This window comes from Carettochelys insculpta, chromosome 3 (assembly GCF_033958435.1).
Source record: "Carettochelys insculpta isolate YL-2023 chromosome 3, ASM3395843v1, whole genome shotgun sequence".
Classification (NCBI taxonomy): Eukaryota; Metazoa; Chordata; order Testudines; family Carettochelyidae; genus Carettochelys; species Carettochelys insculpta.
In genome coordinates, this window is record NC_134139.1 from 79,598,909 (window position 1) to 79,625,809 (window position 26,901).

The following is a 26,901-nucleotide window of genomic DNA, read 5'->3' on the forward strand; positions in this document are numbered from 1 at the left end:
ACCTGTTTAAAGAAATACACTATAACCCCAGTTATCCCATCCCTGGTTACCCAACAGTGCCTGAGGCGGTGTGGGATGAAATGGAATGCTGGATAACTGGGGAGGTGGGGGCAGTTGAGCGGTTGAATAGTCCCCCCTCAGCCCTAGGCAGCCAGCAGCATCGCTGGGGCCAGCAAGCAGCTGCCTACTCAGGTCGGCTGGGGCACCCCCAACCCCCTCCCAGGGAGTGGGGCCAGGGCTTCCAGTGGCCCTGCGGGTCAGCTGGGTCTCAGCACCCCAGGATTGGTGGGGCTAGCCATCTGGGGAGCCAACCCCTGGGAGCCAACTCCAAGGAGGTGGCATCCCACAGCCTGCCCCAGGGAGTCTATCTTTTCAGAAGGGACCTAGGCAGCCCCACCTTCTGGCCTCCTCCTCTGCAACCCCACACTACTACCACCACCCCCAATAATCCAACATTTTCAGGTATCCGACCGTCAGTCAGTCCTGACTATGTTGGATAACTGGTGTTCTCCTGTAGAAGCAGTTAGTATTAGTGCTGGTATTAAGGCTCGATAATTTCATGGTTTTCAATCCAGAGCAAGATCATGATGCCTCAGAAAATATGTTCATATTAATACACTAAATGTGGTTTGCAAATCTGATATATACACATTTTGATTAATACATTTCAGAGGAATGGAAATGTAAAAAGAAAAAAATTACAATTGTCTATTATTTTAAGAGCACATTTATACTTAAACTGCTAGAGCTGCATCAGTGTAGGTAATCCACATCCTACACAGTTGATAGCTAGCTCTACAGAACAACTCTTCATCAACTGAGTGCTGTCTACACCATAAGTTAGTGCACAAAGCTACATCCTTTGGGAACTTGAATTTGCATGCACTCCACCCCCCACCCAAGAGACATAACTATACCGATGTAAATATCCAGTGGAGACCAAACATTGAGCTAATAAACTTAAGTGCTACCAAAACAAGCATCGACATTTTTCATTTCCATTCCCAGGCAGGAATTCCTCACCATACCTCTGTGTATTCTTTTATTTGGAAGAAATCCTGGTGTTTCATATTGCATCAGTGAACCCAGATGATCAGCCACACATACAAGTTCTTGCACTTCAGGTTTATAGCTTTCAAAATTCTGAAACAGCACATCCCTTGAAGAAAAAATATCACAAAATAAATAAATATCAATCACCACCTAGCATGATAGCTCCTGAAAATAGTTTACAAACCATCTGCACATATGGTGGTCAGTAACACAAGCCCAGGAAGAATTAAAATCAGTACAAAAACAAACATGTAGATACACACACAACAATCAGGGTGAAATTCTGACCCTAATAAAGTCCATAGGAAAGCTCATTCTTTTCAACAGGGACAATATTTCATTATTAGGCTTAATTATTAGAATAAGTTATTTCCAGCAGATATCTAATAAATTATGAGCCTTTATAGTGAGAAATCTCCTTAATGCCTATTAAATCTTGAACCCCATAGGGATCAAAGCAATGGCATGGAAGAAAACAAGTATCAACACAGACTAGTGGCCTGATTCTGTAATTTCTGCTCTAAAACTCCAATTGAAAATCAGTAGGATTTTTGCATGCATAAGAAAGAGAGGGTTAAGACCATACATATAAAATGAGAAGCTTCTAAATACATTCTAACCCATGTTGTGTGAAGTGACCATAAAACAGAAGGTTAATTTTCAAAGAAAGAAAGTCTAATATAGGGAAAAGCTCTACTTCCCCGACAGTAAAAAGAGAAGTTACTCACCGTAGTAACAATGGTTCTTCGAGATGTGTCCCCGTGGGTGCTCCACGACAGGTGTTGGGCTCGCCCCGGCGCAGCAGATCGGATCTTTCCGGCAGTTTCTGCCGGACCACGCATGTGCCGGCGCGCACCGCTCCCTTGCACGCTCCCGGCCACATGCGCGATCCGGTCCCCGCCACAACCACCTCGGATGCTCCTGAAAAATACTAAACAGATCCGAAGCGGGGAGGATGGGCGGGTGGTGGAGCACCCACGGGGACACATCTCAAAGAACCATCGTTACTACGGTGAGTAACTTCTCTTTCTTCCTCGAGTGTCCCCGTGGGTGCTCGACGATAGGTGACTACCCAGCAGTAACCCAAGAAAGGAGGTGGGTAATCAGGTTATGTGCAGCTTGCCCCCAAAAGGACCGCTGTCGAAAGACGGGTATACTCTTGGAATACCCTGTGTAGGGCATAATGCTTGGCGAAGGTGTCGTAAGATGACCAGGTCGCTGCTCTGCAGATGTCTTTTAACGCAATGCCCTTGAAAAAGGCTGTTGATGCCGCCACCGCCCTGGTGGAGTGAGCCCTAGGTGGGGCCAGTAAAGGAGTCTAAGTTCGTAGCACATTTTTATACAGGATACGATGTGTTTCGAGATTCTCTGCGAAGAGAGACCTTCTCCTTTTGATCTGGGAGCGAGAGAGACTAGGAGTCTATCCATTTTCCAGAAGGACTTAGTCCTGTCTATACAGAAAGCCAGCGCCCTCCTCATGTCCAGGAGGTGTAGGCGTGCCTCTTTGTTGGAGTTATGAGGCTTTGGATAAAACGAGGGTAAAAACTACAGGTTCGTTAATATGAAACTCTGAAGAAACTTTCAGAACAAAGGCTGGATGCAGCCGTAAGGTTACCGCCTCCTTGGAAATTACTGTGCAGGGTGGCGTTGCCATAACTGCCGCGAGCTCGCTCACCCTGTGAGCTGACGTGATTGCAAGAAGGAAGGTTGTTTTTATCGTAAGGAGACGGAGGGAAACTGTGGCTAAGGGTTCAAACGGTGGTCCCGTTAGCGCGTTAAGCACCAGGTCCAAGCTCCACGAAGGTGGAAGCGGTTTCCGAGGGGGGTATAGGTTTACCAGCCCTTTGAGGAACCTGGTAACCATGGGATAGGCAAACACCGTGGTTCCTTCCTCTTCATGCCGGAAAGCCGATATAGTGGCAAGGTGGACATTTAACGAGGATAGGGAAAGTCCGCCTCTCTTCACGTCCAGTAAATATTCTAATATTACAGATATAGGCACATCAAGGGGAGCTAATTGCTTGGTAGAGCACCATGCAGTGAATCGAGTCCACTTCTGCTTGTAGGTCTTCCTGGTAGAAGTCCTGTGGCTACTTTCTAGGACTTGTTGCACTCCCTCCGTACATGTACTCTAGGGAGCTGAGCCATGGATTAACCATGCTTGCAGTCGCAGGCCTCAGGGGTGTGGATGCACTATGGACCCCTGGGCTTGCGTGAGCAGGTCCGGCACCACCAGAAGGGGCATCAGTGGGCGGTCCGACATGCGCAGAAGCAAGGGGAACCATTGCTGTCGATCCCAAGTTGGGACTACTAGGATCATGCAGGCTCTCTCTCTCCTGGCTTTCTGCAAGACCTCGTGGATGAGCACTGTGGGAGGAAATGCATAGAGCAGGGGGCCCTTCCACGAGATCACGAATGCATCCCCCAGGGACCCCCGTCCTAGTCCTGCCCTGGAGCAGTATTGAGGGCACTTCTTGTTGTGTTGAGTGGCGAACAGGTGTATCTGAGGAAACCCCCATGCGTGAAAAAGCAGTCGTAGCAGATTGGAACGGATCTGCCACTCGTGTGTGAGTGCGAAGCGCCTGCTCAGCTGGTCTGCCTTCACGTTGTGAGCGCCTGGTAAATACAAGGCTTTCAAGGTTATATTGTTGGCAATGCACCAGTTCCACAGCCAGACTGCTTCCGCACATAAGGCACGGGACCAAGCTCCTCGTCGATTTATATAAAACATGGTGGAGGTATTGTCTGTATTGATCCCGACTACTTTGCCTTGTATATAGTCTCGAAAGTGTCTGCAGGCATTGAACACTGCTGTAAGCTCCAGTATATTTATATGCAGCGACTGTTCAGTAGGGGACCACAGTCCCTGCGTCACCTTTTCGCCCATGTGTGCCCCCCACCCTATGTGGGAAGCGTCGGTGGTGAGGAAGATAGAGATTTGTGGTTGATGAAAGGGTACCCCTGTTAGCATGTTCTTGGGGTTCACCCACCATTGCAGGGATCTGCGCACCTCTGTCGTGGGCGACACCACCCTGCGGACGGTGTGTGTTGCCGGTTTGTAGACGCTCGCCAGCCAATGCTGCATGATGTGCATATGCAATCTGTCGTTCTGTACTACGAACGTTGCTGCTGCCATGTGGCCTAGCAGCTGTAAGCACGTTAGAACCGGCACCATGGGGCTGAAGGTGATGACTTGTATGAGGGAACCAATAGCGTGAAAGTGAGCATCTGGTAGATAAACCCTTGCTGTGATGGAGTTTATGCGTGCCCCTATGAACTCTATGTCCTGTGTGGGGTCGATCTTTGACTTCGCCAGGTTGATGACCAGGCCCAGCGAAGAGAACGTGCTTGCTGTAACGCGTATCATGCATAGTACCTCTTCCTTCGAAGCCCCTTTCAGTAGGCAGTCATCCAGATATGGGAATATAAACACCCCCTGTCTGTGCAGGTAGGCTGACACCACTGCCAGGGTCTTGGTAAAGACTCTGGGGGCCGAGGAGAGGCCAAACGGCAGAACCTTGTATTGGAAATGTTCTTTGCCGATCATAAACCGGAGAAAGCATCTGTGAGCCGGGTGGATTGTTATACGGAAGTACGCGTCTTGTAAGTCGAGGGCTGCGAACCAATCTCCATCGTCCAGTGCCGTGAGAATAGAGGCGACTGATCATCCGAAAGCATTGTTTGCGCAAGTACCGGTTGAGGCCTCGAAGATCTAAGATGGGCCTCCAGCCTCCTGTTTTTTTTCTCTGTGAGGAAGTATCTTGAATAAAACCCTTTCCCTTGGAGTTGCTCCGGCACTCTTTCCACTGCCCCTATAAGCATAAGGTGGTCCACCTCCTGCTTAAGTCTCGCTTCGTGGGAGGTGTCCTTGAGATGGGGCCTGGGTGGAGGTCGTGGCGGTGGGAGTGACTGGAAGGGGATCGCGTAACCCGTGGCTATGATCTCCAGTACCCATTTGTCTGTGGTGATCTTTTGCCACTGGGCGTAGAAAGGTCGGAGGCGATGATGGAACATTAGCTTTGGATGACATTGCGCGATGGTAGTGATAGTGCAGCCCTCGATCTGTCCGTCAAACTTGTTGCCTTTGGCCCTGCCCCGAGGATGCACGGCTCTGTTGGGAACGTCGCCTGGGAGTTCTATACTGTTGGTGCCGCCCTTGTTCGTAGCCTCTTTGGTACTGAGCACGCTGGGGTTGATATGGGTATCGTCTTTGCTGAGGGTAATACTTTTTCTTCCTGTATGGAGGGGTATAAATCCCCAAGGTTCTGAGAATGGCCCTTGAGTCTTTACTGGAATGAAGGACCGAATCAGTTGATTCAGGAAACAACTTCTGGAGTGTCAAAGGGGAGATCGACAATCTTCGCCTGCAGATCCCTCGGGATACCTGCTGTCTGAAGCCAGGATTCCCTGCGCATGACCACTGCCATAGCCGTTGAGCGTGCCGCCGTATCTGCTACATCCAGGGTGATCTGAACTCCTGTCCTAGAGGCTGCGTAGCCTTCCTGCACGATGGCCTTCAGCACTGGCTTCTTATCCTCTGGAAGCGAGTCCATGAGAGAAGTCAGTCTGGAGTAATTGTCAAAATTATGGTTCGCTAGGTGTGCTGCATAATTTGCCACTCTCAACAGTACGGTAGAGGAGGAGTAGACCTTTCTGCCGAATAGCTCTAGCTTCTTGGCACCTTTGTCCATTCCCCCTGCCTTGTACTGGGAAGTTTTCGACCTCTGTTGAGACGATTCCACCACCAGTGAATTTGGTTGTGGGTGACTAAACAGGAACTCCATGCCCTTCGCCGGGACGAAGTATTTTTTATCCACTCTCTTGTTGATAGGTGGAGCAGACGCTGGGGTCTGCCATATCGTGGTAGCGGACTCCATAATTTCTTCGTCGAGCGGAATAGCTATTTTAGAAGAGGCCGGAGGTCTCAGGTTTTTGAGGCGCTTATGGTGCTTCTCCTGCACCTCTGCTGTTTGGATGCCTTGCATAAAGGCCACCCTTTTAAACAGCTCTTGGAACTGTTTGAGATCATCCGGGCGGTGGACATCCCCTGGGGCCATAGCCTCGTCGGGGGAGGACAGAGAGGAACCACTGGGGTAAGCCTCCCTTGAGCCCTCAGGGTCCTGTTGACAACGATACAGCCTCTCGCTGGAGGCTTGCGAGGAAAAATCTCGGGGTTCCAGAACCAACTCCCCCTGAGATAGCTGCGTTTCTGTCCCCGTCCGCGATTGCCCTCGGGGATAGTGAACCGTCTGGGGGGGACCTGTCCCTGGGGGTGTGCCTATGGTGTCTATGCCCAGCATGATAGGGGCGACCATGGCAACGCGGGCACGGTTCTTGGGATGGAGACCTGGACCACTCTCGAGGCGCATATCCCCGGCATCTGGGGGAGCGAGATCGTCTGGGTGATTGAGACAGTGGTGAAACTGATTTGTGGTAGTACTCCAGGGGGTCAAATCCCAGAAAAGGCGAGGGTGGCCCGAGCCATGGTGACGCTGGCTGGAGGAACGGGGAGGGAGGCTCAGGGAGACCCCTGCCTCCTTGTTGGAGTTCGCAGCATAAGGGGAGGGCTTAGAGAGAGCAGCCCTGCAGCCCTGTCTGGAGAAGGGCTGCGGTGCCGGGTTTTCTCTGCTGCCTTTCCCCTCCCCTGTGGGGCTGACTCCGCCCCTTTCCACGCCAGGGATCTCGGCCCCGCTGTCGGCGCCGCGCTCGGCACGCTTAACTGCAGTGTTGCGCGGGTGGTCTCCCCCAGCGCCTGCAGGCTGCATGCCTGCGAGCCCTGCACCGTCGGCGCCCCGGGGGTCTGTGCCGCTAGCTGTGGTGCTGCCGGTTCCGGCGCTTGCCTGGCCGCCGCTCTGACCATGGTGCAGGCCGGCTGTTTAATCATCGGAGGCTCAGCCTCTGCCACGTGTGCTTCCACGCCGCCGCTTGTTTGTAATTGCGGCTGGGGGCTATGTGCTGCACCCGTCCCGCTCGCTGTGGCTGCCGGCAGGGATCGGGTTGGAAAGAGCTTCCTCCGTTTTTGCACTGATGGGGTGAGGGACGCCGCCTTCCTTTTATGGGGCCCTGTGGGTCCCTCTTGTTGAGGCCGCTCCGGCACGTCTGGCTGGAGGGCCTTATCAAAGAGCAGCATTTTTAGCCGCGTTTCTCTGTCCTTCCTGGCTCTAGCCGTGAGCTTTCCGCAGAAGGAGCATTTCTGGGTGACGTGAGATTCCCCCAGGCACCTAATACATTGACTGTGCCCATCGGAGGCCGGCATAGCTTCGCAGCATGACTCACGCTTCTTGAATCCTGAAGAGGACATTGCGGTGAGTCTTTGAGCTGTTAATAGGGTACTTAGTACCTTCTCTGTGCTTGCTCCCCTCTCTCGGACCCAGCCTGCCGCGGCAGGAGGCCTAATGGCCTTACGTCCCCGGGCCTCCGCTGCTCCTCTGGTTACTAAGGCTTTGTGCCTATGCTGTTATATTTTTTTTTTGCAATGAGAGAAAACAACAAGCTAACTGAAAGACTGAAAAGAAACTCTAAAAACACTAAGAACATTAAATACGCTGACTCTGGCCGCAGCCTGAGCGGATTCCGTCTGCAGCCGATGGCGGTTAAGAAGGAACTGGCGGGGACCGGATTGCGCACGTGGCCGGGAGCGCGCAAGGGAGCGGCGCGCGCCGGCGCATGCGCAGTCCGGCAGAAACTGCTGGAAAAATCCGATCTGCGGCGCTGGGGCGAGCCCGACACCTATCGTGGAGCACCCACGAGGACACTCGAGGAAGAACTTTTAATTTCTAATTTAATCAACTCTTCCCTTCACCAGCTGATGGTCAATACACTAAAGGAGGAGTGTTATATAAATTATGCTAAGACAGTTTCATTAAGTCAGAGTTGCAATTAACACACCTAATGTCAAAAAACTATACTCTTTAAAAAAGATCTTAACACTCAACAGTAAGGAAACACAAAGTTGAGGTTTCTACACTAAGGATGGATATCTAGATGGATGTCTACTCTGAGTTTCTCTAGATATCAGAACTAATGTAAATCTATAAATCTAATTACTAATCCAGCCCCGACACAAAATAGAAACCGAAGTAGTCAACATGGCTGTATTACCCGAGTTCTCTTTACTGAATTGCGTGAACCATTTGGCAAGACTAGAGAAGATTGTTTTGACCAAGTTCCGATTCTGCCTCTTCTTTATTGAGCTAAATTAAGTGTTTGCAGTCCCTATGAATTGAAAAGTGCCCAAGATTTTCTGTGGACTTCAGGTAGTTTTCAATATTCATGATAAATTAACCTTGATTTGTCACTTTCTGAAGAATATCCTACCACAAAATTTTCTAAATTGTCCATCTAAATACCACTCACTTTATATGTGGCTGCAATCCTGGCTGTTCTTCATAGTCTTCTATTAGAAAGGGAAGGTTTTTGGCCCAATGGTCCTTAAAGTTTCCAGGAAGATCTGTATCTACATTATACTCTGCAAGAGGAGTATCAAGATGGGCATGCAAATATCGAGAATATTCTGTAGAAGAATATCAATACAAATAAGTGTTATTTTGGTCTCAGCCAATAGTTCATGGAAGCACAGGGTTGGAGAAGACCTCAGGAGGTCATCAAGTCCAACCCCCAACCTAAAAGCAGGTCCAATCCCAAATAAATCTTACCAAGCAGGGCTTTGTCAAGCTGGGACTTAAAGACCTGTAGGAAAGGAAATTCCACCACCTCCCTAGGCAATCCATTCTAGAGCTTCACCACTGTATGAAATAAATGGTTTTTCCTAATACTCAACCTAGACCTGCCCCACCACAACTTGAAAACCTTTGCTCCTTGTTCATCTGTTATTTACCCCCAAAGAAGAATTTAAAAGAGGATTACATATTTGTTAATTAAGATCAATATTTCACTAATTAAACTTAATGTGAGTTAAACTGTTAAAAGTCTAGGCCAGTCAAGCGGCACCATAGTTACTTTCTGCTCCTAAACCAAGACCCAAGTTTGATTCTGGGTCTTGCTTTCAACTCTGAACAAACAAGTGCCCAGATGCTTATGAAAACAGCTCACTCAACAGCAGTCAAATGAAAAAAAAAATACATCTGGCTTAAAAGAAATAATTCTCCATAAATTACTCTTACACTTAAGCAATTTTAGTCCTACATTAAAGGATTTTTCCTTACCTCGGAGGTATTTCACTTTCAGGTATTCTGGGCTAGCCTTCTGGCTTGGAAGCGGATCATTTAACATAACCTTAGTCTGAGCTTTTATACCTTCATAAAACTGCCCCATTGCAACATGACTGAGACCTTTCATATACTGGCATACTTCATTATATGGCTCTAGCTGAAGACATCTCTAGAAGATTAAAGAAATACACAAAAAAAATTAACCTGGGTATCTTGAAACAGTACAATACGCAATATTAAGTTCTTCATTCACCAGGTCAACACCAGGGAATGGTCTTTTACTTTCAGAAAGCATCAGCAACCGTTTTCCCAATGACTTTTCATCAAATGCTGTCAGCTAGCTAGCTATTACGTTGTTTTTAAGATTGAAAATTACATAATTATAAAAACACTTGCTCTTGATCACACTTTTGGTAACCAACTAATTGTTGAGGCTTCACTTGCAGATAAATAGTTTTCAAAAACCAGATGAGAGGCTAAACATAAAAACATTCTCCCAGTGCACACAGACCTTAAAAGTAGGAAACATTTTTCTTAAAACTGAAGGCTTACCAAATGTATCCACCATCAGTTCTTCTAGTCCACCGAGCATCTGAAATTCATGCACTGCACTGTTGCCTTCAATTCTGCACTACATCATATTCATTTTAGCATAATGAAAGACAACTATCTTTTAGAGTTTGGTACCCCAAAACAAAATTCTCTATCTAGATATATTAAATGCTCCTGGATTATCTGCATCACTTCATAAAGTACTTGCTGTTTAAAGTTAAGATGTTTTTTTAAATTCAGCAAGATCTACCAAACAATCACAAAACAGGGACACATGATAATTGACAAAGACATATAGGGCTTGTCTACACTAGCTCCCTACATTGAAGGGAGCATGGTAAGTAGGGTGGTGGGAGTTTATTAATGAAGTGCTGCCATGCATATGCAGCACTTCGGTGATCAAGCTCCCCCACCCCAGCAACTCCGAAGTGTTAAACGTCAAAGTGCCAGCTCGCATCTAGCCACACCTCTCCCGCCGGTACTTCGAAGTTTATTTTTGAGGAGTAAAGGGACATTGATGTACCCTGGGCACTTCAAAGTAATGGTGGGTAAGCTGTGGCTAGACAGGAGCCAGCATTTTGAAGTTTAACACTTTGAAGTTGCTGCGGGGTCCAATCTAATTAAGTGCTGCATATGCACTGAAGCACTTCATTAATGAACTCCCAACACCCTACTTACCATCCTCCCTTCAAAGTAGGTAGCTAGCGTAGACAAGCCCATAATGTTATAAGCAGGCAAAGGGAAACTGTGGTTGTTAAGATAGGCATGTAGTGATTCTTAGGCTTGGCCTTGTTTCTTGTTCTGCCAATGACTCACTGTGTGTCTGCTGGCAAGTCATTTAAAATCTGTGCTTTAGCTTCTGGATCTGCAGAATCAGAATATAATTAATCTACATCATGGGCAGGCATTTGTCTTTACAATTTCAGATGAATCACTGGACACAAGTGTTAGCTGATACTTTTAATGATGGAGAAAACTCAAAAGATTCAGATAAGCATCTAAAAGTTTAGATGCCTATCTGATCCTTGAGATCACAGAACTGGCTACTTGTTTTATGAGAACAGCCATCCAACCCCTTACAGAATCCCAATATTTTCAGTTCCACTCCAGGCCAAAATCTGAGCATTTCAAAACTTTATAAAAAACCAGTTAGAGCCTAGTATTAAAAACTGGTGAGCATGGAAGAAAATGTCTCATTTCCTCCCATGTTTTTACTGGTTCATCATTCACTAATGATTTAAGTTTACAAATCATGCTTAGAAAACAGACATTACATACAGAATTGCACTTTACTTTCAAGACAAATTTTCATTCACATTCAGAAAGCGAACCATTACAATTAAAATGAAATACAAGAAAGTTATGAGTAGTTCTAATGAAAAAATATCAATCCTTAATTTAATATGCATCTTTAAGGTCTACTTGTGCTTACCTTAAAATTCTTCAGTGCCTCATCTAGGCTACCATGATGGTAAAGCATTATTCCCCTGAGCTGTAACGTCTGAACATGATTTTGATTTAGCAACAAAGCCTTCTGGAAGCTCTCTGTGGCAGCATCAAAGTTACCAAGTTCCCTAAGTAATTCCATACAGTCATAAGTGAGGAACATAAAAACAATGGTATATATACAAAACTATCTTTTTATCAAATTTTAATGCTGTCCAAATGAAGACATTAAGAAAAAGATTCTATAGAGCTGGGAAAGATTTAATAGTCACATCAGGGACAATTTGACTAAAGTAAGAATTCTGCAACTTCTTTGACAGTGATGACCAAGCTATTGTTCATAATTCTTCACTTAAATGATCTTCTCTTGGATACAGAATCCCACTAGACCCTGGATTCACACAATTCTCTGGTGGCATTAACCAAAGACTATGAAACTTAATGCATTTCCTGGGCAGTACTCCCTCGGAATTGACAAGAACAAAAGCTTCTTACTATGATCACCCTTCAAGTAAGACATAATTTACGAAGTCCAGCTGACATCCCCTCAGCCCTTACAAGAAAGGCAGAAAGAAAGGAAGCTGTACATATGGATGAAATTGGACAAAAGTTGTGTCTTTTAGAAGCAGCCACTTGAAAAAAAATGGAGTTGTGCCAATGAACGTATGGGATAATTTTCAGTCAGTGGCCAAATTGATTAGGTTTAAAATTATTTAATTTTGGGAGTAGATACAGTAATGCCTCGAGTCGGGGAGGGCTTGAGGGACAGTGGGATGGTGCAGTTGAGCCAGGGTGTGCAGGGGCTTGGGGTGGGGGTTAAGCCCAGCCAGGGGGTTGGAGCAGGAGCTCTGCACACATGCGTGCAGGGGGTTGGGGGCCCCCGGGTGCACATTGAAGCTGGAACACCACATGCTAGTGAGCATGAGCTGGGGCTGCAGGGATTGAAGGGGGTGAACCAGGGCAGGGGGGTTAGGCCTCATACGCCTGTAGCAACTGAGGACCCAGAGCACGCTGGGGAAGCGGGGTGGTGAGCTGGGGACGGTGGTGGAGGTTGAGCCAGGCAGAGGGGAGACTGAACTGGGGTGAACCGGGATGGAAGTGGGTTGAGCTGGAAGAGGGGTTAGAGCCCCTGCACTTGCTGGCAGCCGCCGCACCACACGTCGGGGAGGGCGAGAGGTTCAGGTAGATGGGCGGTTGAACAGGGGGTACACTGGGGTGGGGTGGTTGAGTGGGGGAGTTTGGAGCCCCATGCAGCACGCCAGGGGCTGGGAGCTGGAGCCCTGCGTGTAGGGAAGGAGTGGGGCACCAGGGGGCTGAGCCAGGTGGAGCAGAGGTTGAATGGAGATGCACTGGGGTGGGTTGCTTGAGCAGGGGAGGAGTGGGGACAGAGTTTGGAGCCCTGCGTGCGCTGAGCCAGCTGCATGGTGGGGGTGAGCTGGGGCCGCATGGGGGTTAAGGCACAGGGGTTGAAGTCAGATCTGCAGTGGGCAGAGGGGAGCCCCAGGTGTGTGGCTGGAGCCCTCCCACTGGAGGAAGTGAGCCGGGGTGAATGGAGGGAGGGTGAGTTGACAGCCATGCTGGTTCATGCCTGTTAAGCAGCGCCACTCTGGGAAGCAGGGGAAGGGGGTTTTAGACCACCTGGCTGCCCACGGGTGCCTAACGCTGCTCTGGAAAGGCAGGAGGAAGGGGTTCTTAGCCTGCCTAGCTGCCTGCAGCTGCGGAAAGCTAGGCAGACAGAGCCCAGCAGCATCATGCTGAGTGAAACTCACGTTAAAGCGAGTTTTGCACAATGTGAAACTGCATAAAGTGACGGCTTACTGCATTATTAAAAGCAAATCTAAAAAGTGACCCTATTACCTAATTTCCAAGTAAGAGTGCAACTTAAATACATTAGAACAAAAAGACAGTCAAGTAGCACTTTAAAGATTAACAAACTAATTTATTAGGTGAGCTTTCTCTGTTACTATTAAATACATTAGGTTATTTAAAACAATTTTTTTCCACTTATACTTGAAACAAGTTATTTTTAAAATCCAACTTCCCAGTTTAATGTAAGAATTTAATGCAAGCACTTCAAGGTAGAGACCCTGTCTTCACATTAAATTATATAGCATTTAGCACGCTATATAATTAAGTCAATATATAATTAAGGCATTGTACAAATAAGTCAAAACTTACACATGCAAAAACAGTTCACTGTCTAAATATTACGACAGCTTCAAAAATCATCTAGCGAATTGTTATAATCAGTGTTCCCTGCAAGCTGAGTGCTTGCGCGACCGTTCAGGAGAGTCAAATGCTACCAAATGATTAGCAGATCGCCCACAGTAGGGTTTTTGTTTCTACTGGTGGAGCACACACACACACGCCTCAGTGCACGTAAAAAAAAATAAAAAAATACTCCATTCATAGCCAGAAGAGATGAAAGGGAACATTATTTAGAATAGGAGTAAAACATTCAGCTGTGGTTCATAATATTTACCCCCACTTTTATACAATATCACCTGAAGATGTGTTTCAGCTATTATACTGATAGAAGCCAAAGATCAGGTAAATAAGGGCCTAAGGTATATGCCTACAAGGCCAATGGAAGTGTGACTGCAGCTTGGGTAGATAGGCTCTTGTTAGTTTTAATATCATTAGCAAGGCTAAAGTAGAGGTGAAGACATGGAAGCAGGGGACTCCCTTACCAGTGATGGTGTCCTATGCAGCCTAGCACTGACTCTGCAAGGGGCAGAAGCTGTCCTGAACCCCTTTGCTGCAATGGGGTTCAATCCATCTGGTCTGGAAGAGGGGACAATCCTGAAGCAGGGAGGGAAGCCCCCCTGCAGTCTCTCGGCAGCAGGCAGAAGCCGCCACCGGCAATATGTACACTTGCCAGCGAAGGAGAGGGTGGCTGCTGGAAAGAGCGGCACTCTGAAGGGGAAACTGCTGCTTCTCTCCAGCTGCCGGCTGTGTGTCTGACCCCTTCTCTTCCAGAATTTTCCAGCCCATGTACTTGCACTACTTGCCAGCGCCTGGTGAGCAAGAGCTGGGTGCAGCCCACAGAGGGTGAAGGAGGAGCCAGCCAGGAGATGGGGCTGGGAGCTGCCAGAACCTCAGCACTGAGTCTGTGGGGGAGCAGTAGAGGAAGGGACAGCCAGGCGATGGCATCACTGGAGCCAATCCCTAGGCACTTACAGCACAGAGAACCACTAGATTTGGGGACCATGTATCGGAGGGGTAGCTGTGTTAGTCTGGAGCTGTAACAGCAGTGAAGGGTCCTGTGGCACCTTATAGACTAACAGAAAAGTTTTGAGCTTGAGCTTTCATGAGCACAGACTCACTTCATCAGATGCTGGTCATGGAAATCTGCAGGGCCAGGTATAAATAAGCCAGAGCAAGGGTTGGGGTAACAAGGTTAGCTCAGTCAGGAAGTGTGAGGCTTACTACCAGCAGTTGATCTGGAGGTGTGAACACCAAGGGAGGGGAAGCTGCTTCTGTATTTAGCCAGCCATTCACAGTCTTTGTTTAAGCCTGAGCTGAGGGTGTCGAATTTGCAGATGAATTGTAGCTCAGCAATTTCTCTTTGGAGTCTGGTCTTGAAATTTCTTTGCTGTAGGATAGCTACTTTTAAGTCTGCTGCTGTGTGGCCCGGGAGATTGAAGTGCTCTCCTACAGGTTTTGTATATTGCCATTTCTGATATCCGATTTGTGTGCATGTATTCTTTTACATAGAGACTGTCCAGTTTGTCCGACGTGTATAGCAGAGGGGCATTGCTGGGACATGATGGAATAAATTATATTGCTAGATGTGCAGCTGAATGAACCCACGATGGTGTGGCTGATCTGGCTAGGTCCTGCAATGGTGTTGCTGGTGTAGATATGTGGGCAGAGCTGGCAACAAGGTTTGTTGCATGGATGGGTCCCTGAGTTAGAGTGACTGTGGTGCGGTGTATAGTTGCTGGCTAGGATTTGCTTTAGGTTGGCAAGTTGTCTGTGGGCAAGGACTGGTCTGCCTCCCAAGGTCTGTGACAGTGGGAGATCTCCCAGATTTAATGGTGCCTTACACAGCTGCATATGCTGAGTACGCCTAAGGATGGCCCTGCATGGAGACATGGATACAAACCTTCCCGAGTACATACTTGCATTGCTAGGTCAAGCCAAGCCCCACATCTACATTGCTATGTTTAGTTAGGCTAGTTAGGTTTAATCTAGCAAGAGGTATGCCTACTGAAGCTGCAATCACATCGCTGCCTGCAGCCTAGTTGTACCTTAAGAGATCAGTTGGCTTTGGATTTATGCTAAATTGTCTTTGCCTTTGTTTTATGTATATTGAGTTCAGCCTGGAAATCCATGGTATCAATAACCATTAACAATAACACCAAAATATAGAGAAAAATGATTAAAGACTACTGTGTTATTTTTATTGCTACATAGTGCTGAAAGGGTGCTAGGGGCTGTAAGCCAATGGTATAAATAAGCTATTTCTAAACATGCTTACCTATAGGCCTGTCCCAAACTCTTATATGCATCTATGAAATCAGCTTTCTGTTTCAGGGCTTCTTTGAATGATTCAATAGCTTCCTATATAAAACACATGTAGGCATCATAGTTAACTGCCATTCATTATCCCCGTTCAATTTAAATTCAAAGTAATTAAAAATTATAGTATTGAAGATTTTGTGCTGTTATGTAAAGACCTGTGGAAGAGATCAGTTGGCTTTGGATTTATGCTAAAAATTGTCTTTGACTTTGTTTTATGTATATTGAGTTCAGCCTGGAAATCCATGGTATCAATAACCATTAACACCACCACCAAAATAGAGAGAAAAATTATGATTAAAAGACTACTGTGTTACTTTTATTGCTACATAGTGCTGAAAGGGTGCTAGGGGCTGTAAGCCAATGGTATAAATAAGCTATTTCTAAACATGCTTACCTATAGGCCTGTCCCAAACTCTCATATGCATCTATGAAATCAGCTCTCTTCTGGATTTTGCAATGTATAAGTAAAATACTACATCAGTTTGTGCTGCAAACCACACCCATCTTTTAATGGCTGAAATAAGCAATTTTCCCAGTTCCATATGGAGCAAGGGATAAAACTCTCCTCACCTGAGATTCAATCCATTACCTCCACTACAAGACCATCCTTTTTCCCCTCCACACCAGTCATTCACAGAACCCCTTTTAAACTTCTACAGATTCATTTCACAGCCCGCCTCTCTTACTGTACTGATGTATTCCTGCTGAGAGCCCTACAGAGGAAATTAATACCCCAACTACACTTTAAGTGGTCTGCTAGCATAGAAACACTAGTGTACTGTCTTTGCAGAGATGCAGCTTATATTTGGGGGATGGGGGGGGGCGGAGATTTCTGCTGGTATTGCTTAAATTGCCCAAATGAAATAAGCTACATTTTTTGATGGCATATCTATCTACAACTGGGGCTTTTGCTGGCAGGGCCATGTCAGCTGGAGTTCAAATTCGTTTATATGATCCAGACTTCATTAATCTAAACTTCAGACTTGCTGTCTCCATGCAGAGCCACAGGTCCTTCTCAATCACCAGACCCTGGGGTAGTTGCCCATTGTATCCCCCCTACTCCCCCTCCCCCCCCCCCACCCTCTAAATATTTAAGGCACGGTTCTGTAGGTGGATATTTAAAAAACAACCTTTACCTTCAGAAGGCCTCTATGGAAAAAAGTTAAGCCTTTGTATAGCATAGCTATAGGCTGGTTTTTGTTCAGTTCCAAGGAGTGCTGAAAATCTTCATGAGCTGTTGCATAGTCCTGTTGGACAAAAATAGCTTTCAGATGACAAATTTCTAGACCTAGTTGATAAAAAAGAATACAAACAAATTCTCTTACAGTTAGATGTATGCATTTTGCTCCAAGGGAGCTATCTGGAAATTCTAGGGTTATACCAAAATGCTGACTCATCCTCATCAGGGCTAATACAAAACGTCTCCTCTTTAAAAGGAATGAGGAAGCAAGTATCCATAAGAAGGAAAACTGAAGGCATTCTGCTCCAACACCATTTAGAGCAGCTGAGATAGGCAAATGCCAGAATGGCAAACTAAAAGTAATGTACAGTGCAAATTATTTCCATCTTTACTTTCAGAACAACTGTTGCAAGAAAAAAAAGATAGGATGAAGTGAATAGAGAAAAGAGTTGAAAATAAGTTGAGTGAAATCAACCGAATAAATTGTTTTCACTTTGTCCCCTGGGAATATCAGCAATTCAATGAATGTGGTTTTCAGGCAACAATATTTAAACTAACCTGAAGCCATGTCTGTAAAAAAGGCCAATAATAAAAGTACTCTTTAATTTCATAGACAGAAGATATGATTTTAGCATTTTACAAGGACAACAGATTTTATATTTCTAGTTCTGAGCTCTTGCTCATGTATGTGCACAGGTGTAGTTCTGAATATTTTTTCCTTTTTAAAAATGAGTAACCACCAATGAGACATAATAATCTTCATTACCAAAACAAGTTTCCCTGTGCATTCCTACAGCCGCCAGAAGGCACAAGAGTAGTTATGAGGTTATAGATTGTCTGCATTAAATTTTTATTAGCTGTATCTCCACTTTGCTTCTCTCCACCAAGTAAACCATGACCACAGTTTTCTAAAAAGGCAATTAAACTGCTGGGCAATCACTACTATTCAAAGATCATTTTGCAGCGAGAAGGGGATGAACCCTTATTCTTTCATGAAAGTAGCAGATAATAGCAAAAAAAACTAACCTCAGATATGAAGTAAAGAGTGCCTCTGTGCCTGTAAAGTCGCGCCGATGGCTGTAGCTGAATAGCTCTGGTGAGATCACCCAGTGCCTCACTAATTCGGCCCAGGGGAGATAGTATCTATAAATCCAAAGCAAACCATTAACCTAAAAAAAAGTACACTGAGTCCTAGAGTAAGCTGAACAAGCTAAGTACTGTTTTATCTTTCAATAAGTTTTCACTTTCATGACTGTAAAATTAAATTTAACTCTCAAGTATATATGTAGTTTAGTGTATTTACTACAGATGGTCAGAAAAGAGAATTTAGACCCCACTGAAAATTGACATTGACATTTGTTTTTCTCCTGATTCAGTACAAAGTCAAAATCTCAAAATATTTGGAAATATAGCTGCATTTTATTAATGTCAGTACAATATATTACAAAAATGACTCAAAACAAAAAAAGCCTACATAATCTAGTCTAATTTTAACGCACTTTTAGACTTCCATCGCAATAGTGACATCGCCACAATTAATATTTTATTTCACATTAAACAGTTTCAGTTGGAAAATGTTATCCCATTGAATTTGAGACCAGCTCTAGTATCTACACCCCTAGATATAAACTGAATACTGAAAACCACCATATTTAAAAATAACATGAAAACCACGATTCAGAACTTTTTATTTGAGAATACTATATACACATTATGTCATGCTTTGACAGGGATGTTAATTTTCCTGATACCTGGGTTGCAAAAAAATGAAAAGTTTCTTGCTGATCATTTCCTATCTGCTAGTAGCATCTCCCATAAACGTTGATGTATGGAAAAATCTCCTCCTTTCTACAGTTCACTGATGCAAATCAAAATCTCTGATATATGTGCTCTGGGATATGCCCCCCTTGGCTCCTATATTCTACCATAAAAACTACTAGCAACAGTATCAGTAACAAAACACTCCATAACTATGCACGGAGAACCCAATGTAATCACATGGTCAAGACCCACGCTAGCATTGACTTTTTGGCCTATCATCCACTTGGAGTGGGTATAATTGTGGGATCCTCTGCCAACAGAAAGAAAACTGTCAATAAGAAAGTCTCAGTTCTGCAGCCCAGTGCCTTCCACACTTCGATGTCTGGGAAACAGCAGGAGATGAACAGATACAGGCAGGGTGGTAGAAAAAGTCAGAAAGAAGGAGGGGCTAGGGAGGTATGACTTTGAGGCGTAAGGGACTCGAAACAGAAGGGGGTTTAGCTGGCAGATGCACATCCACACAGCCTCTGCAGTACCGGCACCTGCTTCTGCCAATGCCAAACTCTCATGGGGCTATGGTAATGAGCTTGGTGAGTATGCAAATGGCACGCCATTTCCGATCCTGAAAAGCTCATTTTGCATAGCTCTGCTGGCAGTGGCACTGGGCAGAGCGCTGTGTAGACACAGCCATGCTGTCATGGAGGCAGTGAATTTGGCAACAAGTTGGAGAGTGGCGAGAGCATGAGGCACTAGGACTTTGATCCACCTTTGAAGGCTGCAGAGAGGAGGGGAACAATCCAGCTATCCACAGCTGTGGGAGATGCTGGGCCACAGAAATTGTGCGCAGTTTATAACTGACCAAACACCATATTATCCTCAATTAAAAATTACTGAAATCTTGATTAATCTCAGGTTCTGCTTCCAAACACAAAATCACTATATTAATACGCACTTTGAATGATGTATGTTTAGTTGGCAGCCGTAATGCAATATGATTAAGCTTATGGATATCTACACCATAAAAAAAAAAATCCCTAACCAAACAAACAGAGATTTCACTATTTTGATTAGTTGCAACAAGTTAAAAATGTACATAGGAATCTGCGTTATTCAATACATACACAGCTGAACAATTGTTTATGTCAATTACCTGCAAATCTACTTGATTTTAGTCACTACACATTCTGTACAAGTTTTCACAAGTACCATGAGATATATACTTTTCTTGTAGCAAATATGCATACTTTAAAAACATTTAAACAGGGGAGATATGTTTAGTGGGAAAAGCAAGACTTAACCATTAAAAAGGTAAACAAAGCCAGAAAAAAACAAAACACTTACATATTTGAGAGTTGCAACTGAAAATCTGAAGCAAAATAATCTCACCTCTGCTCTCTGTTCATATACTTCAGGGCGAGCTGGTTCCAGACTAATTACTCTGCTCAGCTCATACAGAGCAAGTTCAGCATTGTTTATGTCCTTAAAAAGAAAAATTAAACTTTAGAAGAAACCAATGGCATGCTTTCTTATTATATTAAGGGATCTTAGAATTACTATACTAAATTTTAAGGAAAAAGGTTAAAAATATCAATGCACAGTAACCTCCAGCCATCAAAGAACTTCAAAGATGATTTATATTGCAAGTATTAACTGAACAAGCTGTGTGCATACTAAAACTTAAGAACAAGCATTAACTAAAATTTCAAACATGGATCTCTCAGGCTGTGTCTGGACTAGCCCCCAACTTCGAAGGGGGCACGGTAATTAGGGTGTTGGGAGATTACTCATGAAGTGCTGCTGTGCATACGTAGCACTGCATTAGGCTAAATCTCCCCCGGGGCAACTTTGACATGTGAAACTTCCAAGTGTTGGCTTGAAGAGTAAAGGGACTTTGAAGTAGCACGGGCACTTCGAAGTACCCATGGCTACATGTAAGCCAGCACTTTGAAGTTGCCGCAGGGGAGATTTAGCCTAGTGACGTGCTGCACACGCACTGCAGCGCTTCATTAGTAATCTCCCAACACCCTAATTACCATGCCCCCTTCGAAGTTGGGAGGTAGTCTATTTACAGCCTCAGTGTTTCATCTTCACTTACCAGGTTACAATGCAATGAGCATTCTATTTTAAGTATCTAAAAATCTCTCTACCAAGACTAGTGGTACTATGAGGTGTATTTTGTCAGCTAATATAAAGCTACTGTGCTCATTTATAAGCATAATGAGGATCTAGAATATGTACCAAAAGACAGTTGTCTGATTCAGACACTAACTTTAATTCTTGCCGAGAAAAATCAGTTCAGCTGAGCAACCTACAGCCAAATAAATGCAACAAGAGTTCCTTCCCTTCAGTGATATCACAAGTTCCTCCTGTCACTACTTCCCAAGAATTCAGAAAAGCTTCATCTGGAAGAAGGAATTAGCAATTCTTCATTAGTTGCATCAGCCAAAAAGATCAATGCTGTGTTTCATGCTTTTAAGAAATCGAGCTAACTGAAAAACAGCTCTCTCTCTCTCTGAACCTAACTGAGCCATGATAAAACTAACTGTAGAGTCTGTACAAATATTATGTCGGGTTCATGAGGGCCCTTTTCTCTCTAGAGACTGGTGGGATAAAATATGTCCGTAAGCCTTGTCTATACTAGACCTTTCCCTAGAGTTTACTACTGATTCACCTGCAATAATAGTGAGAACTGTGGCACAAACAAGATACTGGGAGCCACTAGTGCTTTAAATCAGTGTCAGCTAGACCTTTTGATGTTCAGAGTTAAAAAATATGGTGGCATTCCTAGTACTTCTCCTACATATCTAAAGGTTTATCTGCAGGGCCACAGTTATAAAGTAAAGTAAACTCTTTGATATCTGGCATCCCTGGGACCGGGAGGTTGCCAGCTATTCAAATGTTCTGGATAACAGAGAGGTATAACCTAGCAATGCATAATGCTAAAAAACACAAGATCAGATATTAAGAAAACAGAAAAGTATGCAGAGTACTTTATTACCTACAGCAGTATGGTACACTGTAAACTTATACTGAATGTGCTGTATTTATTTGTATTTACTTTCACCGCACTGTACTTACGGAAAAACATAACTAAAATTTACTTATGGTTAAAATGACAATTATTTGGAAGTTCTGGATGATAGAATGCCAGGTATAAAAAAAGCTTACATTATCTGAGTACCTTACACACAGAATAGACTGGCAAAGTCCACATTAGACTTCATGGCTTCTTTGGCTCTTCTGTCATTTTGGCCTAGAGAAACTCTACTTGAGATACAGATTTTAGCTCTATATTTTTTTTTTGGTTGGTTTATTTGCTTGTCTTGATGTTGGGGGAACATAAGGATTTTGAGTGACCTGGAGCTTCTGCTTAAATCTTTTGACCATCTTTAGGCACGTTAGGGGGAGAAAAATAAATAAATATTTCTCACAGAAGCCACCCATTGGTGAATGGAGCATTTTTAAATCAGCTACCAAAACCCCAGGGAAATCTTTACTGAAGACGGAAATGCATATAACTTTTTAAAAAAAAAAAAAATCACAGAAAATGAGTGCCTATCAACATTCTCTTAACAGACAGCAGTTCTGCACAACAGGCTTTTCCAGCGAGTCATGAAGTTAAACTGGACTCGAGGTAGTCCAAATTCTAAAAAAAGACAGTTTCAGCTCTTTGTCAGGGTCTGGATGCTTTAATCATACTACTACGTACCTAAGGGCTATTTTTAAATCCATTTTTAAACCATTAATAGCCAATTCTTCAAACTCCATATCATTGTGTTGGTCTTTACCTATGGCTCTTTACGTTACAAATGACATTGGAAATGGTTCGGTTAGGTGCAACTGTATTAAACAAAAATGGTTTTGTATGATAGACACTTATTTAACAAGAAGATCAAAATACCAAATTATTCATGGTGACGCCACTGAAGATTTTGAGTCAAGCAAACCAAGTTTAAATATTTTTATGTGAATCCAGTAATAGGGTATGTATTTAGGGAGGAAGGGGAGCAACATGCCCTACAGAGCACAAATAAAACAATCCAAGAATACAAAATAGAAACTGCTTGAAATGGCCCTAACAGTAATACCAAAATGATCATCATACTGTATGTTTGCTAAACAAAGCAACTGGTCCCCTGCCAGCACTTCTTAACAGTCTTCAGAGACCTCAGTGAAGTTATGCCCATACAACAAGTTTCCGAGGTCTGACAAGTATGGTTCCCAGTCAAATGGTATCTTCAAAGAGGATGTTTCAGAGAAAACATTGATAGCATGACAATATACTGCAAGCCTTTGGGATGGATATATGCATATACAATTCTAGTTGATCTAGCTTCTGTAATCTCTCCCAGTTAGTATGCAAATGATTGTGACAATCACGTAAATTATTAAATACTTACATGTAGTCCTTTTTTCCCATATGCTATCCCTCGCCCATAAATAGCACTAACCAGCTCTGGATCATCCTATTCAGAACAAAAACACAAGTAAAACAAAATTTAACAAGTGGAGCAAGTGAATCAAAGTGGTCTGTCTTCAACTGCCTACTTTTACATAACACTGCACGTTTAACATTAGCAGGCCTTAGTCATGGGCTCCAGTTAAAGATACAAAATGATTATTATAAACCATCATCACATGCTCATCATTTGAAATTTATAAACCAAAAATTTCTTTCGTTTCTCCTTTCAGGGGAATTACTTGGAAAATTAACAAAGTCGCTTCACCAAATCTGAGAAGAGCAAAATGAGAAAAAAAAAACCCTTCCTTCCATGGTGAAAAAAATTCTAACCACAGTTTTAAAATTAGAGTAATAGCAAAAATATCAGATATTAATATGTGGCTTGAGCAGACATCAGCAAACCTGAACACAGGAAACTTTTGTGGCATTTTTTTCTATTTCAGAGGTTCCCAAACCATAGGGTGTACAGCACCATGGCCAGCCACAAGTGCAGGCCATGGCAGGGCAACAGAGACAAGATCATGCAGAGAGTCCCTGGTGGCTGCAGGAAAGGAGAAGCAGCAAAGCCCCATCCTGGCAACCGCTTGTTCTTCTCCTCTTCTCCCTGATCACTGGAGACTCTTTGCATGCTCTCCAGGATACCTAGCCAGCTTCAGCCTTCTATTTTTATGCTCGTAGAGCCCGCAGCAGCAAAAAGCTCTGGGCATGGAGACTGAAGGAAGAAGCTCTGGCCTGAGCCATGCCATGGGTTCCTCTAGGGATGGAGCTAGCCAAGTCCTGATAGCCCTCGGTGGAAGCTGGCTTAAATATTACAGCAGCCAAGTTCTTCTTAACTTAGAATACATTATTAACCTGGGGTGGAGTATGGTTTATAACCCACATGGGATTTCTACAATGTCAGTAGGACATGAGGTTATTCTGTCAGTACATTACTGGCAATGTGCCAACTGTAACCAAGAATGTGGTGAAAAAAAATCTAATACTCTAAGTACTAATCAAGAAATTAAGAAACTGAAATATTCAAATTAATTAAATATTCATTTAAGAAACTGAAATATTTTTGGGGTTTTTTTTTTTGAAGCTATTCCTTCACACAGTTGACTCATATGACTTGGAGACCGGCGTCATGAGGTGTTTTTAAAAAAAAAATACCACACATTTATCCATTGTATTCATTTTCACATATGTGGATTTCTCCAATTAAAACCCTGGTATTTAATAAGAGTTAAATATTTTACCTGCTTTGTCAGCCTCAAATGCAATAATGGTTAATATGCCCTGATCGTTACAAAATTCTTTTATACAAATCAGTTTCCTCAGTTACCAACTTTAAGCCTTATCACATTTAAGATTAAAGATTACAGAACTAGAACAGTTACCTGTAGCATTGTTGAAAAATGTCTTATTGCTTCATCATATAAGCCGCTGCCAATCAACACATAGGCAATTGCTGGTAAAGCAGTATTACAAATACGTTAAAAGTCATAGTTAACATTTCAGTTTTTCAAATATCCTACAATTTGATCATATTTAACAAAACATAAACTAAATATCTTACTATAAAGCACTTAGCACTATGGAAAGACCCCAAATTTAACCACTAGGTCAGGAGTCAGCAACCCCCAGCACAGATGCCAAGGTGGTACGGGAGCCGATTTTCATTAGATGTGAGACGGGAGCCCACCCAAGCAACTCGGAACTTCCTCAAAATCTGTGGATTAACAAAAGACCATCTGTCAGGGCTCCTTCCCCACTGGCACTTCAAATGCAGAAAGTGGGGGCCCACAAAAAACTTAAACACCTTGCCTACACGCAGGCTTTACTTGAAAACTTCCCAAAGGTCACAGATCCCCTGGACAGTAGGCTGCCACCACCCCAGTCCTTGGAAACCTCTCTTACTCCAGCAAGGACACTGGGGAATGTCCCCTTGTGGTGGAAACTCCAGCCCATTCTCTGCTCCACAGAGGGCTCGAGAACAGCAAGCTGTAACTTGATACCAATGTGGCTGAAGGCACATACACAGAGACCCTCTCAGAACACAGGTATCTTCAGATCGTTCACTTAAAAAAAGTGATTTATTCACAAGAGAAAATAAATCATGGGGTTGCATGCAGAGAAAACTATGTCCCTAGGATTCAGCTTAAAGTTACGGTGTGCTTGACTGAAAGGGATAGAGAATAAAATTGAGAATGTCTTATTGCCCTTATATAAAACTATGGTACGCCCACATCTTGAATACTGTGTACAGATGTGTTCTCCTCATCTCAAAAGAGATATATTGGCATTAGAAAAGGTTCAAAAAAAAAAAAAAAAAAAAAAAAAAAGGTGGGGGGGCAACTAAAAATGATTAGCAGTTTGGAATGGGTCACATTTGAAAGAGAGAGTGAAGAGACTAGCACTTTTCATATTAGAAAAGAGGAGACTGTTGCTGCATCTACACTACAAGCTAAAAATCAAAGTAATATCAATTTTGTAACACTGGAATTTATAAATTTAATTTGGACTATTTGCACTACCCCACATGCTCCTCACCAACTTGACTTATTGCACTCACACTTAATTGGCAAGCCATCTGTTGCAGTAGTGCATTGTAGGAACCTATCACACAGTTCCCTCATCCCAGTAGCATTCTGGGTATGCTTGCTGATCTTTGAGATCATCTTCCCACAATGCACTTTCCTCATTCCCCTCTTTTGTTAAATGTCCACTCTTCCCCTCAAAAAGGAAGGAAAAGTAGGGCGTCCACAGAGATGGCAAAGTTAACAGAAATCTTTCTCTTCTGTAACTGAATTCTCAACTGGCCATACACTGACTGTCCCCACTCCTGTGAATACATCCGATCCCTGAAAATAATACACGGACCCTGAAAAGTTGAATAGTACAAGAGAAGTAGCTGCGTTAATCTGTAATTTATCAAAACACAAAAGCAGTCATGTAGGACTTTAAGAACTAACAAAATAATTTATTAGGTGATGACCTTTTCATGGGACAGATCCACTTCTTCAGATCTACAGCCCTACCAGGACAGACTCAATATATAAAGCACAAAAATTGTTATCAAGGTTGAAGAAAGAGGATACTAAAAAGTTTTTTTAAAAAAAAAAGTTGCTGAGGGGAGAGTATGTGACTTTCCAGTGCATTATAAGGCTTCTGTGCACAGGCTGTGTTCTCAACTGGCCATCCACTGAGTGTCCCCCCTCCTGTGATTGCATCCAAGCCCTGAAAATAACACAGGGACAGTCTGTATCCTCAGCTGGCCCTCCACCCACTCTGCCCTATGTAAAGGAGTGCAGAGTTAGAAGAAGAGGATAGCAAAGGCTAGGGAAAAAAGATATTTTTGTCTTCCCTTTTCACTACACAGACATTGCCAACACAGGGCACAGCAGTGAAATCTCATACACTGCACTTTTAATAGAAACAGGAATCTCACCTGGCCCTCCACCCTGTGTTTTTGGGGTGGAAAACACAAAGAAAGATAGGAAATGTCAGGAAAAAGATTAACAGAAATATCAAAGCAGTATGTGTCTGCAATGGGCTGCAAGCCCTGAAAAATATATTTCACGGGGGAGGGGGCTGTGGTGTGCAGCTGCAGAGCTGGTTGCAGTAGTCCCTCTGAATACCTTAGCTGCCAGTAGAGACTCCTCCCCAGCAGCAGCAAGTCCCTCCAAGTATCTTAGCTATCAGGGGAGACTTCCCCCCCAGATGCAGCAAGCCACAGAAGATCTTTCCCGCCCTTGAAGCCTTAACCA

The 26,901-nt window shown here is 44.0% G+C and overlaps 1 protein-coding gene across 4 annotated transcripts in view; it reads right to left on the reverse strand.

Annotated features, from left to right (window-relative positions):
• Positions 1 to 26,901, reverse strand: part of TTC13 (tetratricopeptide repeat domain 13) — a 75,092-nt gene that overhangs the window by 32,921 nt on the left and 15,270 nt on the right. For all 4 annotated transcript variants that reach the window (XR_012644981.1, XR_012644980.1, XM_074990195.1 and 1 more), the window contains exons 4-13: positions 24,532 to 24,602; positions 23,091 to 23,156; positions 20,077 to 20,169; positions 17,956 to 18,072; positions 16,886 to 16,996; positions 15,706 to 15,788; positions 11,209 to 11,350; positions 9,219 to 9,393; positions 8,410 to 8,566; positions 1,029 to 1,159 (exon numbers count right to left, since the gene is read on the reverse strand). Coding sequence is in view for 2 of the 4 variants with exons in the window: in XM_074990195.1 (XP_074846296.1) it covers positions 1,029 to 1,159; positions 8,410 to 8,566; positions 9,219 to 9,393; positions 11,209 to 11,350; positions 15,706 to 15,788; positions 16,886 to 16,996; positions 17,956 to 18,072; positions 20,077 to 20,169; positions 23,091 to 23,156; positions 24,532 to 24,602 (1,146 nt within the window). In the remaining 2 variants the exon portion in view is untranslated. The remainder of the gene's footprint in view (positions 1 to 1,028; positions 1,160 to 8,409; positions 8,567 to 9,218; positions 9,394 to 11,208; positions 11,351 to 15,705; positions 15,789 to 16,885; positions 16,997 to 17,955; positions 18,073 to 20,076; positions 20,170 to 23,090; positions 23,157 to 24,531; positions 24,603 to 26,901) is intronic.